This window comes from Ictalurus furcatus, chromosome 2 (genome assembly GCF_023375685.1).
Source record: "Ictalurus furcatus strain D&B chromosome 2, Billie_1.0, whole genome shotgun sequence".
Lineage (NCBI taxonomy): Eukaryota > Metazoa > Chordata > Actinopteri > Siluriformes > Ictaluridae > Ictalurus > Ictalurus furcatus.
This window is the reverse complement of record NC_071256.1, coordinates 12,893,759-12,905,613: the sequence shown is the minus strand read 5'-3', so window position 1 is coordinate 12,905,613 and position 11,855 is coordinate 12,893,759. Positions and strand designations below refer to the sequence as shown.

Sequence of the window (11,855 nt, the reverse complement as noted above, 5' to 3'; positions counted from 1 at the left end):
TTTTGGAACTATTGTAATTAGATACATTTATATATTTTTAAAAAAACACATACGTGTATAAAACATTATTAGAAACATTAATTACGTTATGTTGTCCTGTGTATAAAAAGCGCACGCGCTTAGCTCAGGTTATGGTCACGTGACCGTATTTTGATTATCCAGGAACTGTATGAGTGAGTAGATGACGTGGAGCACGCGCAGGATCCGTTTTAAACCCCATGTTATTGGAATATGAGTGCTTGGGTATAGCTGTTATATTTCCTGTAGTGGACGAGAGGATTGACACTCAGTAACGAGCTGTTGTTAAAGGTCGAGAGGACTGAGAGGACTGACTGCTCCGCTTGTCAGGTTGGTGAGTGTTTATACAGAAGGGAAATATTCGTCTTTAGGTCAGTTTGGATTGATGAAGCTGTCCTGTGGGAAGATCAGTGTTTATGTTCGTGTAGCTGTTTTGCTCAAATGATCCGTTCAGGATAGTTTATTGTACAGGCTGTTGAGTTATCACTGTACTAACACTGCCTCTGACATGTTTTCTTCACAGTCACTGCTTAACATCTCACTCTGATCTCACAACATGGCTGATGAACTGAAGTTTCAAGGTGGGTGGTGGATTAGTTACAGTGGCTGAGAAATGCTCATGGCCAAAAAATACAACAGGATACACTATATCGCCAAAAGTTTGTGGACACATGACCATCACATCCATATGTTGGCCTTCCCTAAACTGTTGGTGCAAAGTTGGACAGATGTGCTTGTGTGCTGTACAATTACAGTTCCCCTTCACTAAATTCAGAGGCCCAGACCTGTTCCAGCGTGACACAAACCAAGCTCGACGAAGAAAGACATGGTTTGCCAAGGACGGAGTGGAAGAGCTCAAGTGGCCTGCAGAGAGCCCCGACCTCAACCCTACTGAACACCTCTGGGATGAATCTGAATGCAGACCGCACCCCAGGTCTACTTGCCTGATGTCGGTGTCGGACCTCGATAATACTCTTGTGGCTGAACACAAACCCTCACAGCCACGCTCCAAAATCTACTGGAAAGACTTCCCAGAAGAGCAGAGATTGTTATAACCTCAAAGGGGGACTAAATCTGGTTGCTCAAAAAGCACATGAGTGAAATGGTCAGGTGTCCATAAACTTTTGACCATATAGTATACAATCTGGATATCAGACTGTGTGTTTGGCATATTGCTGGATTTGCTAACAGCTTTACACTAAAAAAAATAGGTTCGAAATGAGAAGAGACTGTCAGGGAAGAGCAAGTATTACATGATTCTATCTATCTATCTATCTATCTATCTAACCATCTATCTATCGTAACTGTTTATCCTGGTCACAGTGCATCCTATCCTGGGAACACTGGGTACAAGACAGGAGAATTTGCGCTGAATGGGACACCAGTTCATTGCATGGCACCGTGCACTTAGAGTGGGGTTCAAAAGTCTGAGACCACTTTGAAAATCTAGGAATCTTTTTCATTTAAACTTGGAAATAAGCAGAAGGTTTTCAGCATTTTGAAATATGTATAACAAAGAACATTAGTGTTCAATATCTTAAATATTTCATATTCAAGATTCTGCACTGTACTCTTTCCCTATTTAAATGTAAGCAAATTTGTGATTTTGACCATCTTAACCCGTGTGCATCAATTAAAAAAGTAGTTACACATAGGTCCATAGAGGATAAAAATTGTCATAAAAATATTATATATTAATTTTTCTTTCCACTTACATTGATATAGATTTTTTAAAAAAAAAAAAAAAAACTCTTTTTTTTTTTACTAGCATCACTTCTGATCATAATGACCAAACCTTAATTCATGAGACAACAATGCTGTGAGGCACTGCGCAACCATACAATAACGATTCGGTCACTGTCAAATTTGCTCAGGTCTTCATGCCTGCCCATCTCTCCCACAACCGACACATCGACTGAGAACCAACCGTTCGCTTACCGTCTAATATATCCCGGACCTTGACATGCGCCGTTGTTATTCGCTTCATCTCAGAGTTATCATAATGTTTTGGCTCACCGGTGAATATCAAATAAAAGAGGGTTGCCCTTAGTCTTCAGTACTTTATAAGAACAATGCACTGAAATACCATTTTCACCCGTGTTGACTACTCTGATGTAAAAACAAATCTTGTATGCACTTCACGTACGGAGAATGTTTTGGTGATAGCATTTATCTATAATGGTATAGTATGATGTTAATATGTTGTGTACTGATCTCACTTTGTGCTTTTTTGGGCCAATACTTGATATTAGTATTATTAGATATTGATAATCAGTACAGGATCAGCAGGGATGCAAACTCTCTGCATGCTTCTGATAGCTAAATTACATGAGGCCTCTGTGATTTAAGACAAGTCGTATTCTCTGTTTATGTGCAAGGTCTGAGTCGTGTCAGTCAGCATACCTCATTTATGGCATAAATAACAACAGTGGATTGAATTAGAAAATGTCAGTACATCATATCCAGTCTGATAGTGATCTCCCAGCCCTGATGGTGATACTCGGTATTGGATTGGTTAAGCCCTAATAAATGTCAGTTTTCATCTCATCACTGTATAACTATAATACTGGTATACGCTACCAGTCAGAAATTTGGATATGCTCGATATATTTGGTTAGATTTTTATTTGTATAGCACTTTTAAGAATGGACATTGTCACAAAGCAGCAAGGAATATAGTCATGTGAAAAAAATAAGTACAACCCATGGAAATTGTTGTTTTTTTTTGACATATTTGGACAAGTAAACATTTGATCCTCTTTGAAACAGTGCCTATTAATAAAGGTGATGCATTCTGTCAAATGACACGTAAAATTGACATTGTTTAGTAATGTTCACAATTTAAATGAACAAAAACAGATCATTGTTTTCATAGAATCATAGATTGATTTGTTTTTTGTTCATTTAAATTGTGAACATTACTAAAAAAATGTCAATTTTGTGTCAAAGTAAGTACACCCCTACATTTATCATACCTTCAAATCCATAAAATTAAAATCAGGTGTTGAAGATCGGGTGTCAGTGATTAGAACCTGCTTAGGGAGTGCAGGTGGAACCGGTCTTTTTTATACCCCTCTCATATCTAATGTCTGGTGTTCCCTTTGTTATTGAGGTGTGTGGTGTCATCATGCCAAGATCTAAAGAGTTCTGTAAGGCCTTCAGGAAAAAAAAGGTTGTGGATGCCTATGAGTCTGGCAAGGGATTTAAAAAGATTTCAAAATACATCATTTCACTGTAAGGAAAATCATCTACAAGTGACGCAGATTTCAAACGACTGCCACTTAGTCCAGGACTGACTGTCCCAGCAAATTCAGCCCGAGAGCAGACCGTCTGATGCAAAAAGAACTCTCCAAAAACCCCAAAAATTTCATCACAGGATCTGATAGTAAGTCTTGCAACTGTTTGTGTCAAAGTGCATTGCACAAATTTGACCTGCATGGGAGGTGTGCCAGGAAAAAGCCTTTGCAAGACTAGAGTTTGCCAATGAGCATATAGGCAAAGATCAGGCCTTTTGGAATAATGTGCTCTGGACAGATGAATGAAAGATTGAGTTGTTTGGCCACAGTAACAGCAGACATGTTTGGCGCAGATCAAAGACAGCTTTTCAGGAGAAGCACCTCATACCAACTGTGAAGTACAGTGGTGGTAATATGGTTTTGGGTTGCTTTGCTGCCTCAGGGACTGGACAGCTTGGATTCATTGATTCAACTATGAATTCTGCATCATATCAAAGAGCACTTGAAGATAATGTGAGGCCATCTGTCTGAAAGTTGAAGTTGAACCCAAAGTGGACCTTTCAACAAGATAATGATCGTAAACACATTAGCAAATCCACCAAGGAATGGCTCAAAAAGAAGAAATGGAGGGTTATGGAATGGCCTAGTAATGGCCTGGAATGGATTTGAATCCCATTGGAATGTTGTGGGGGGGATTTGAAACGGGCAGTACATGCAAGAAAACCCTCAAACATCTTGAAACTGAAAGAATATTGCATGGAAGAGTGGTCAAAAAAATCCCAGCAAGCCTGGTGGACAATAATGCAAAACGACTACAAGAAGTTATCTTTGCTAAAGGGGGCAATACTAGCTTCTGAGGCCAAGGGTGTACTTACTTTTTCCACGGTAGTATATCACATCTATTGATATTTCTGTTGAATACATTTATTTAAAAAAAAAAAAGGCTAATTTTTCTTGTGGTCTTCTTCAAGTATATCAACTTCATTAATAGCACTGTTTCAAAGCTGATCAAATGCCTCAAACACCACACGAGTATTTTTCAATACTCGGCCAGCAGTATCAATACTTCATGCCTGTCTTACATTGCACACATTTGTCCTGCAGAGTACGCACAGATTACATTCAAATACAGTATTGTGAGATACCACCAACTCCGTGATGTCGTCATGGAGGAGTAGAAGAGGACTCCAGTGGCAACCTGTGAAGCTCTGGTGAACTCCATGCCCAAGAGGGTTAAGGCAGTGCTGGAAAATAATGGTGGCCACACAAAATATTGATAGTTTAGGCCCAATTTAGACATTTTCACTTAGGGGTGTACTCACTTTTGTTGCCAGCGGTTTAGACATTAATGGCTGTGTGTTGAGTTATTTTGAGGGGACAGCAAATTTACACTATTACACAAGCTGTACACTCACTACTTTACATTGTAGCAAAGTGTCATTTCTTCAGTGTTGTCACATTAAAAGATATAATCAAATATTTACAAAAATGTGAGGGGTGTACTCACTTTTGTGAGATACTGTATATACACACAATCTTTGCACACTGCACGCCACAAAGATCGGTCGGCCACAAGCGTCTCGAGGTCCTTTTGGAGCCGGTAAATCAAATGTAAATCAAAACTTCTTAAAATCAGTTTTTACATAAAAGTAAATTGTTCCCCAAACAAGAAGTTTTCATGTAGAACTTACGAGGAGCTCAGTTTGTTTGAGATATTCAAGAAAAGCCTCCTGGGAGAAGCGACCTCATGAAGCTTGTCGAGAAGATGCCGGTTCAAAGCTTCGTCAGGAATACTGTTAAGAATTTAAAATGCAAAAACGGACATTTGAACAGTTTTCTTGGTCACTGCATAAATCCATGTCTGTCATTTCATAGACTCTTATGTCTTCAGAGTGGAAAATAGTAAAAACGAAGAAAACCCTTGTATGATCAGGTATGACTGGTAGTGTAGCTCTAAACCTCCTTTTCATGTATGTTCTATACCCGTGCAGAGTTCGAGGAGGCTACAGATCTCCTGTCTAGTGACCCGGGTGCCTCCACAATCAGCATCTCCACTCCTGGAACCGCTGGTGCAGCTGCTGCCTCTTCCACAGCGGTCAGACTGAACCTGTCAGATGATGAGGAGAACCAGCAGGAGAGCTCTGGGGTGCGTTTACCATCATAATCACCATCCGTCAAAAGAGCTGGCTCATGATTGCTTATTGTAATGTTTTAATTGCAGTTACTCGGAAGTGAGAAGAAAAGCAGTGGCTTCTGGACATTTGAATACTATCAGTCTTTTTTCAATGTAGATACTGTGCAGGTATGGATCATTGGGATACTCGAATATATTTACCATTGTAATTTATGAATTACTCAACCAGTTGTTTCCTTACTTGCATTAGGTGTTGGACAGGATCAAAGGGTCAGTGATACCTTTACCAGGACGAAATTTCGTCAAACATCACATTCGCAGTAACCCAGATTTATATGGTAAGGAGCGCTTCTTGTTCTCCTCTGTGACTTTTTCAAGCATTTCTAAACATTTCCAGCCAAAAATGGCAGATACTCATGAAATATTAATTGCACGTGTAATGCTTTCTCTACTCACAGGGCCATTCTGGATATGTGTGTCTCTTGTTTTTTCTGTGGCCATTAGTGGGAACCTCTCTACCTTTCTGACTCAGAAGGGTGACCCTCAATATCACTATAGACCACAGTTCCACACAGGTACAATAGCTATCAGATGGAAAAGTATCCCACGCATGTAAAATAATTTAATGAATGAGGAGTAACACTTTGGGACGTGCTGTTATTTGAAAAGAACACCACCACACCGTCCTTGATTGTTATTATTATTATTTTCCTATAGCAGAATGACCTGTCGTGTTTTATTGTTTACATCCCAACAATTCGCCAACAGCTGTTCATTCACCAGCCGCCCTCTCTCTCTCTCTCTCTCTCTGTCTCTCATAGTTAATAAGGCAAAAATGTACTGTTTGTTACAAAGCTCTGACACTGGAGTCTCCTTTGAAAAATGTTGAATGAACAACTCCTCAGAGAAAACGTAACCAACTCAGCGATTCTGTTGACTGAATCAGATTCAGTAAGCTCACTTGGTGACTCCAACAGTGTGGTGGTTTTAATTAACTTTAACATTCATTTCTTCATAACGAAGATGGATCTGTGAGAGTCCAGTGCGATTTTTGAAGCAAGAGGTGTTTTCAAGAATAAAACTGAATTTGTCCACTATTACGGGAATTTAAAAAAAAAAAAAAAAAAAAAAATGACTCCCCGACTCATTTCCTCTCTTCAGAACAATTCGATTAAATACTAGATTTCAGACAGACTGCCTAAATTAAAATTCCAGAGGAGCGTGTGTGTTTAATTAGCCACTAATCCGAGGCTATAGTAAAAGGTATACTCTGTATCCAGTGGGTGAAATCTATAAAATAATAAATTACACAGAAGAAAATTGTTTAAAGCTCTCCTATTAACTGATCCACTTCAATTTAAAGCCAGGGACGATCAATCAAGCTATTAGATGCCTCTGTATTTTTTTTTTTTTCTATATCTGGCTCACATTAAGAACAGATTCAAAATAAGACCATGTTACCCTGTAAGGTACTGAATCTGCACCTTGTTTTGTTTTGTTTTGTTTTGAATTTCTAACAGTGACCATTGCAGCAGTTGCTGTGTTCCTGTACGCATGGCTCGTACCGCTGGGTGTGTGGGGCTTCATGACTTGGCGACAGAGCGCCTCACGACAGATGAGCGCTTATTCTTTTCTGGAGACAGTGTGTGTCTATGGCTATTCACTCTTCATTTACATTCCTACTTCGGTAAGTTTGACTATTAGAGCCTCTAAAACCGCACTTGGAAACTTTGCCTGTATGTGTGGTGGCCTGCGAAAACCCTTCCCGGTTTTTTTCAAAATTTTGACATTTGTCAAATATATAGATCTCAAACTACAGGCTTTCCTGAAGTGAAATGTGCTTCCCTTCCTGTTCCAATTCCTCTGAAAGACTCCCTACCTACCTCTACATTTGTCACCTAATCTACTTACGAAAAAACTTCGAAGAATTACGTGGTGTAAGGGATTTTGCGACCGCAGAAATGAACGCAAAATCAAAGAAACTTAGCAATATTCGGAGGATCTAGCAATTTTTTAAAAATTACCGCAGATTTTCGGCAGATCTGGGCCAAGACGTGTCACGTGACGTCAATATCACAACACGCATTCGGACAAAGCCTGCTTCAATTCATGAGTACAGCTAAAAGGTCTAATTTACCAACAAACACCACTGCGAAAGACCGTGCAAAACAATTTCGTGCAATTGCAATTTCGGCAGTTCAAGTAGTTTTCCGTAAAAAAAATAAATCACAAATTGAAAAAAATTCAGCAAAATCTAGCATTTTTTGTCGCAACAATCACAAAAAAAGCAACTAATGACATCCTGTGTGGACTGGTTAGCACTTTGATTATCAGCATCATCCATACGAGTCTGTCCTGAGGTAAAAAATCACTCACGGCATTTAAACACGAGCCTCGTCATCGTGTCTTCGCTACACCGATCTCTGCTCATACTAACATTGTGATGCAGAAATAATCGCTGATGAATCCAGTCAGTTCTGTTATGTTGATTAAATTTCTCGTTGTCTATAAATCAGTACGTTTATACGGACAACAATAATCCGATATTAACCCGATTAAGACAATACTCTGATTAATAAACTAGCATGTAAACAGCAATTATTGATGACCTTAATCCAGCTAAAGTCATACTTGAAGTAAACAGAAATGGAATTAAGACATGGAGTATTCCTGTTTTAGTCACATTATGGAAGTGCATTACAGACATGTACACACCTTAATCACTCTAACGTCGTGTGGGAGTTTTCACCGCATTTTGTGACAGGACACGTACACACACGGCAGAGCTCAACCGTTTGACGGCGAACAAGAGAGCACGGCTGCGTCCGAAACCGCGTACTTACCTACCGTATAGTAGGGTAAATACATGTATACATGGTAAGAACATGCTTTGGGAAGCAGTCGTCTATTTGCACATACAGCATGACAGATAATTAACTGCACTTGAAGCATTCATAAAAATTTTAAATAAAAACACCCAAAACTGTACACGGTACCATAACAAAGAGGAACTGTATGTCGATACGTGAAATTCTGGAGGGACGGCGTGGCGTGGGGACGCAATATCGTGTGCTGTTAATCGAACTATGTCCTATAACATGTAAAACAAGAACATGAAAGGAATATTCTAAAAGCAACTCATGTAAACACCTTAATCACAATATTGTCTTATTGCTTATTATGCTGTCCATGTAAACGTAGTCAGTGTCTTTCATTAGCTCGTTTAAACATTCTTAAAACTTTGTGTGCTGCCATTTTGACGGGCGCTTATCTGATCACCAAGTGAATTGATTAAGCCTCCATCCATTTTGCTTGCCATGGCTATAGTTATCCAAAAAACTGATTCAAGTCAAGTCAGTAAAACACGTAATTCACACGGTTTTTAGACATCTTCAGGTAGACTGACTGCGTTACCGCTGCGTTAGTTCAACTGTGACGTTCACAGGGTTAAAAATGAGCCTGAACAAAATAATTTCCGTGTCATTTTGATAAAAATAAATGTGTATATTCATAAAGTAGTGATGTCAAGGTATACTATTCCTCGTATTATATTATTTGTTTTGGCCATTTTGGGCTGTTTTTCTGAATTCAGCCACAGAGACATAGCCAGTGGGTTTTCCCAGACCATCACACATGTGCTTGCTTTTTGTTTTGTTTTGTTTAAATAAACTGTACAGTGGAGCTCACTTCTTTGTGAACATGACAAAACGACTTGCTGTGGAACCTGTACCTGAACCGTTTCCCCATTTATCCTGTTTTAAGATCTTATGGACTGTTTCATATGAATGGCTGCAGTGGCTCTTGATTCTGATCGCCATGTTAGTCTCTGGCTCCGTGTTGGTCATCACCTTTTGGCCAGCGGTCCGTGATGACACCAGAGTGACTGCTTTCTCCGTTATGGCAGCCATCGTGCTGCTCCATGCTCTGCTGGCCATCGGCTGCAAGGTGGTTTGCTCATTTATAGGAAACTACTCATATAACATACAGGACTACTTGCATTGATTCAAAGTTATGAATTATAACAATAACCTGTGGAATTTAGGGATGAAGATTAGACTGGAGAATGACCAAAGTGAAGTTCTGGGTCTTACATACTATCTGTGCCCAGTAATGTTTCACTTTAAACTGAACGGTGTAGTGTGTTAATGCAAAACGCAGGTTGGTCATATTCCTGTGTTCAGGATTATACATTAGAAGTCAGTCTGGAAGTCGTTTTAGACTCGGACTTTATTTCACTTAACTTGCCTTCTGAAACCTGCATTCTGGCTCAGACGAGATCTGTTTTCACTTCATGTATAAACACTCACCAGCACCCATCTTCGTTGTAACATATTTGATCTTCTCTTTTTCAGTTGTACTTCTTCCCAGCAGCAGCGCAAATACAACCATCCAGCTCTGTACAGAATCATACGGCCGTGACCAATCAAAGCAAACCAAACTAACCAGCCCAATGAGCTCGGGTTAGGGGGAAAACCCCCTTTTTGTTAATGCACTACTGATTTAACAGCTCATAAGCAATATGGTGATGGATATAACTTCAGCAGCTGTGGACTCGAATTTCTTCGGGGAACCGGAAATAATTTTTTTTTTTTTTTTTTACTCGGATGGTAAAGTATTATGCATATAGAGCTGGGAGATTTCTACTGCTCTATACTTGGATGAAGAGGTTGGGAAACATGATATTCTCTGTTATTATAAATATAATATAATATGAACTCGTGAATTTGCTGTTCTTTTTGAAGTATATGGAAATTATTGCTGTTCTAGCAGACGCCTTTGTTGGGGGGGGGGGGCGGATTCTAGGCTTGTGTTGTTAACAAGAAATGTCATTTTGGAAGAAGGCTCAAATGTGAGAGAACTATGATTGAAATGTATTATACGTCGGTAACTCCTGACCTAAACGCTCCAACCCAACCAGGATACGAGCTCTGATATCTATAATGTGCTGAAATCAAAAAAAGTGGTTACTCTTGGGTAGTTATGATTACATTGGTGTTTGGCCTTTTTTTTTTTGTTCATTTAGAAAACTTTGTCATTGCAGGAAAAAAAAAAGATCTTTTTGGGGCTGGTTCTGAATGTTCTGTTCAGGTTCCTTGCTCATTTTTAAGGGTCAGTAACGTTATCATGACAAGGTAAACCATGGAGTGGAATGTGGCATTAGCTTTGGAACCCTAGTATTATTTTGTTTATTTTTTCATTCTAAACAGTTTCACACTTATTCAGATCTAGGAATGAGTGCCTTTAAATTTCATACTTTTGTGTTTTTTTTTTTTTTTGTTTGTTTTTTTTAAGACCTGCTTTGGCTCAAATAAAGTCTCTACCATGTGATTGCTTGTGGTGCAAATCAGGGCTGCGAAAATGAACACCCAGCTAAACAGCTTACAAATACACTACTGCCGAAATCCATGAAGGGAAATGTTGAGAGATTATGGGTAGCATTTAACAGGATTATCAAAATGTGCCCTGTGGGAAAAACACTACTAGGGGGTGAGAACAATTTGAAACTGCTCTGTTAACATAAATGTAAATAACCAGATGTACAGTGTTTGGCCTCTTTTACCCAAGAAGCAAGACTTTATAGGGAACTCTCCATCAACATTTAATTTGCATGTTTTTTTTTCTTTCCTTTTTTTGTGTGTCTGTTGCTTTTCTTGTGAATTGAGGGGAGGGGGGGGGCAAAAAAAAGGGGGGCTTAATTCTACAAACTAACAGGACTTTCTCCTCAACAAAAGTTTCTAAATCAAATCAAAGGCTGAACAGAAAGGAAAAAATATATATAAATGGGTGACCGGAAGCAATGCATACCTTTTCAAAAGTCTTTCTTCTAGGCAATGCCCAGCATGGGGAGGTAGGATATGTGGGGACAGGGAAAAGGGGGAAGGATCAGGGGTCAGAGAGGTTTGATAGGTGACCTTTGATTACATTTGCAGAAAAAAAAAAAAAAAAAAATATGACACACACACACAGGTCAAACAGAAGGGTTTGGGGGATGTAAACTAGGATCCTGCTGATCCAAAGAATTGTCCTGCTGCAGTGGCCGATGGGTGTGTGTGCAGAGCCTGACGTCCGGTTCATCAGTCCCCCTTCCTTAACTAATGCCACGTGGAATCCATTGCAGAATTCCAGCATTGTGCCTAGAAGGCTGGAGAGTGGGTGTGGATGTAGACCTCTGGAACAGGAGAGTCCTCAAATGCTCATTAGCTCAATATATGGTTAGTTTTTGCTAACCTCACTGTGCAGATCTCGAGGGGAAACAGCTAGCTGTGCACATCTGGGGCTGAACTATGTTTTAAAAAAAAAAAGTTGCTCCAGAATGGAATGAGCTACAAGACTATCTATCTAGACTATGTTTACTACAGGCAATGATAGTTCCTGAAAGTTCCTGGAAGCCAGAGAGGAAATCCAGCTGCATTGCAAATGTTTAGAAAGGTCAAGGTGGCTGAGACTAGATTTATGCCAATAGTTGAT

General features: G+C 39.5%; 1 protein-coding gene across 3 annotated transcripts; it reads left to right on the top strand.

Annotated features, from left to right (window-relative positions):
• The first annotated feature begins 134 nt into the window (after window positions 1-134).
• yipf2 (Yip1 domain family, member 2) lies at window positions 135-10,715 on the top strand. 3 transcript variants are annotated; one of them, XM_053648716.1, is made up of 9 exons: window positions 139-348; window positions 542-599; window positions 5,245-5,399; window positions 5,475-5,555; window positions 5,638-5,725; window positions 5,846-5,962; window positions 6,908-7,074; window positions 9,150-9,332; window positions 9,740-10,715. In XM_053648716.1, the coding sequence occupies exons 2-9, from the start codon at window positions 575-577 to the stop codon at window positions 9,827-9,829; spliced, it is 906 nt and encodes a 301-aa protein (XP_053504691.1). In that variant the 5' UTR covers window positions 139-348; window positions 542-574; the 3' UTR covers window positions 9,830-10,715. The 3 variants fall into 3 exon arrangements, with proteins under 3 accessions (XP_053504708.1, XP_053504691.1, XP_053504699.1); XM_053648724.1 differs by having other exon boundaries at window positions 139-352; XM_053648733.1 differs by lacking the exons at window positions 9,150-9,332; window positions 9,740-10,715 and having other exon boundaries at window positions 135-348; window positions 6,908-7,919.
• The last annotated feature ends 1,140 nt before the right edge of the window (window positions 10,716-11,855 follow it).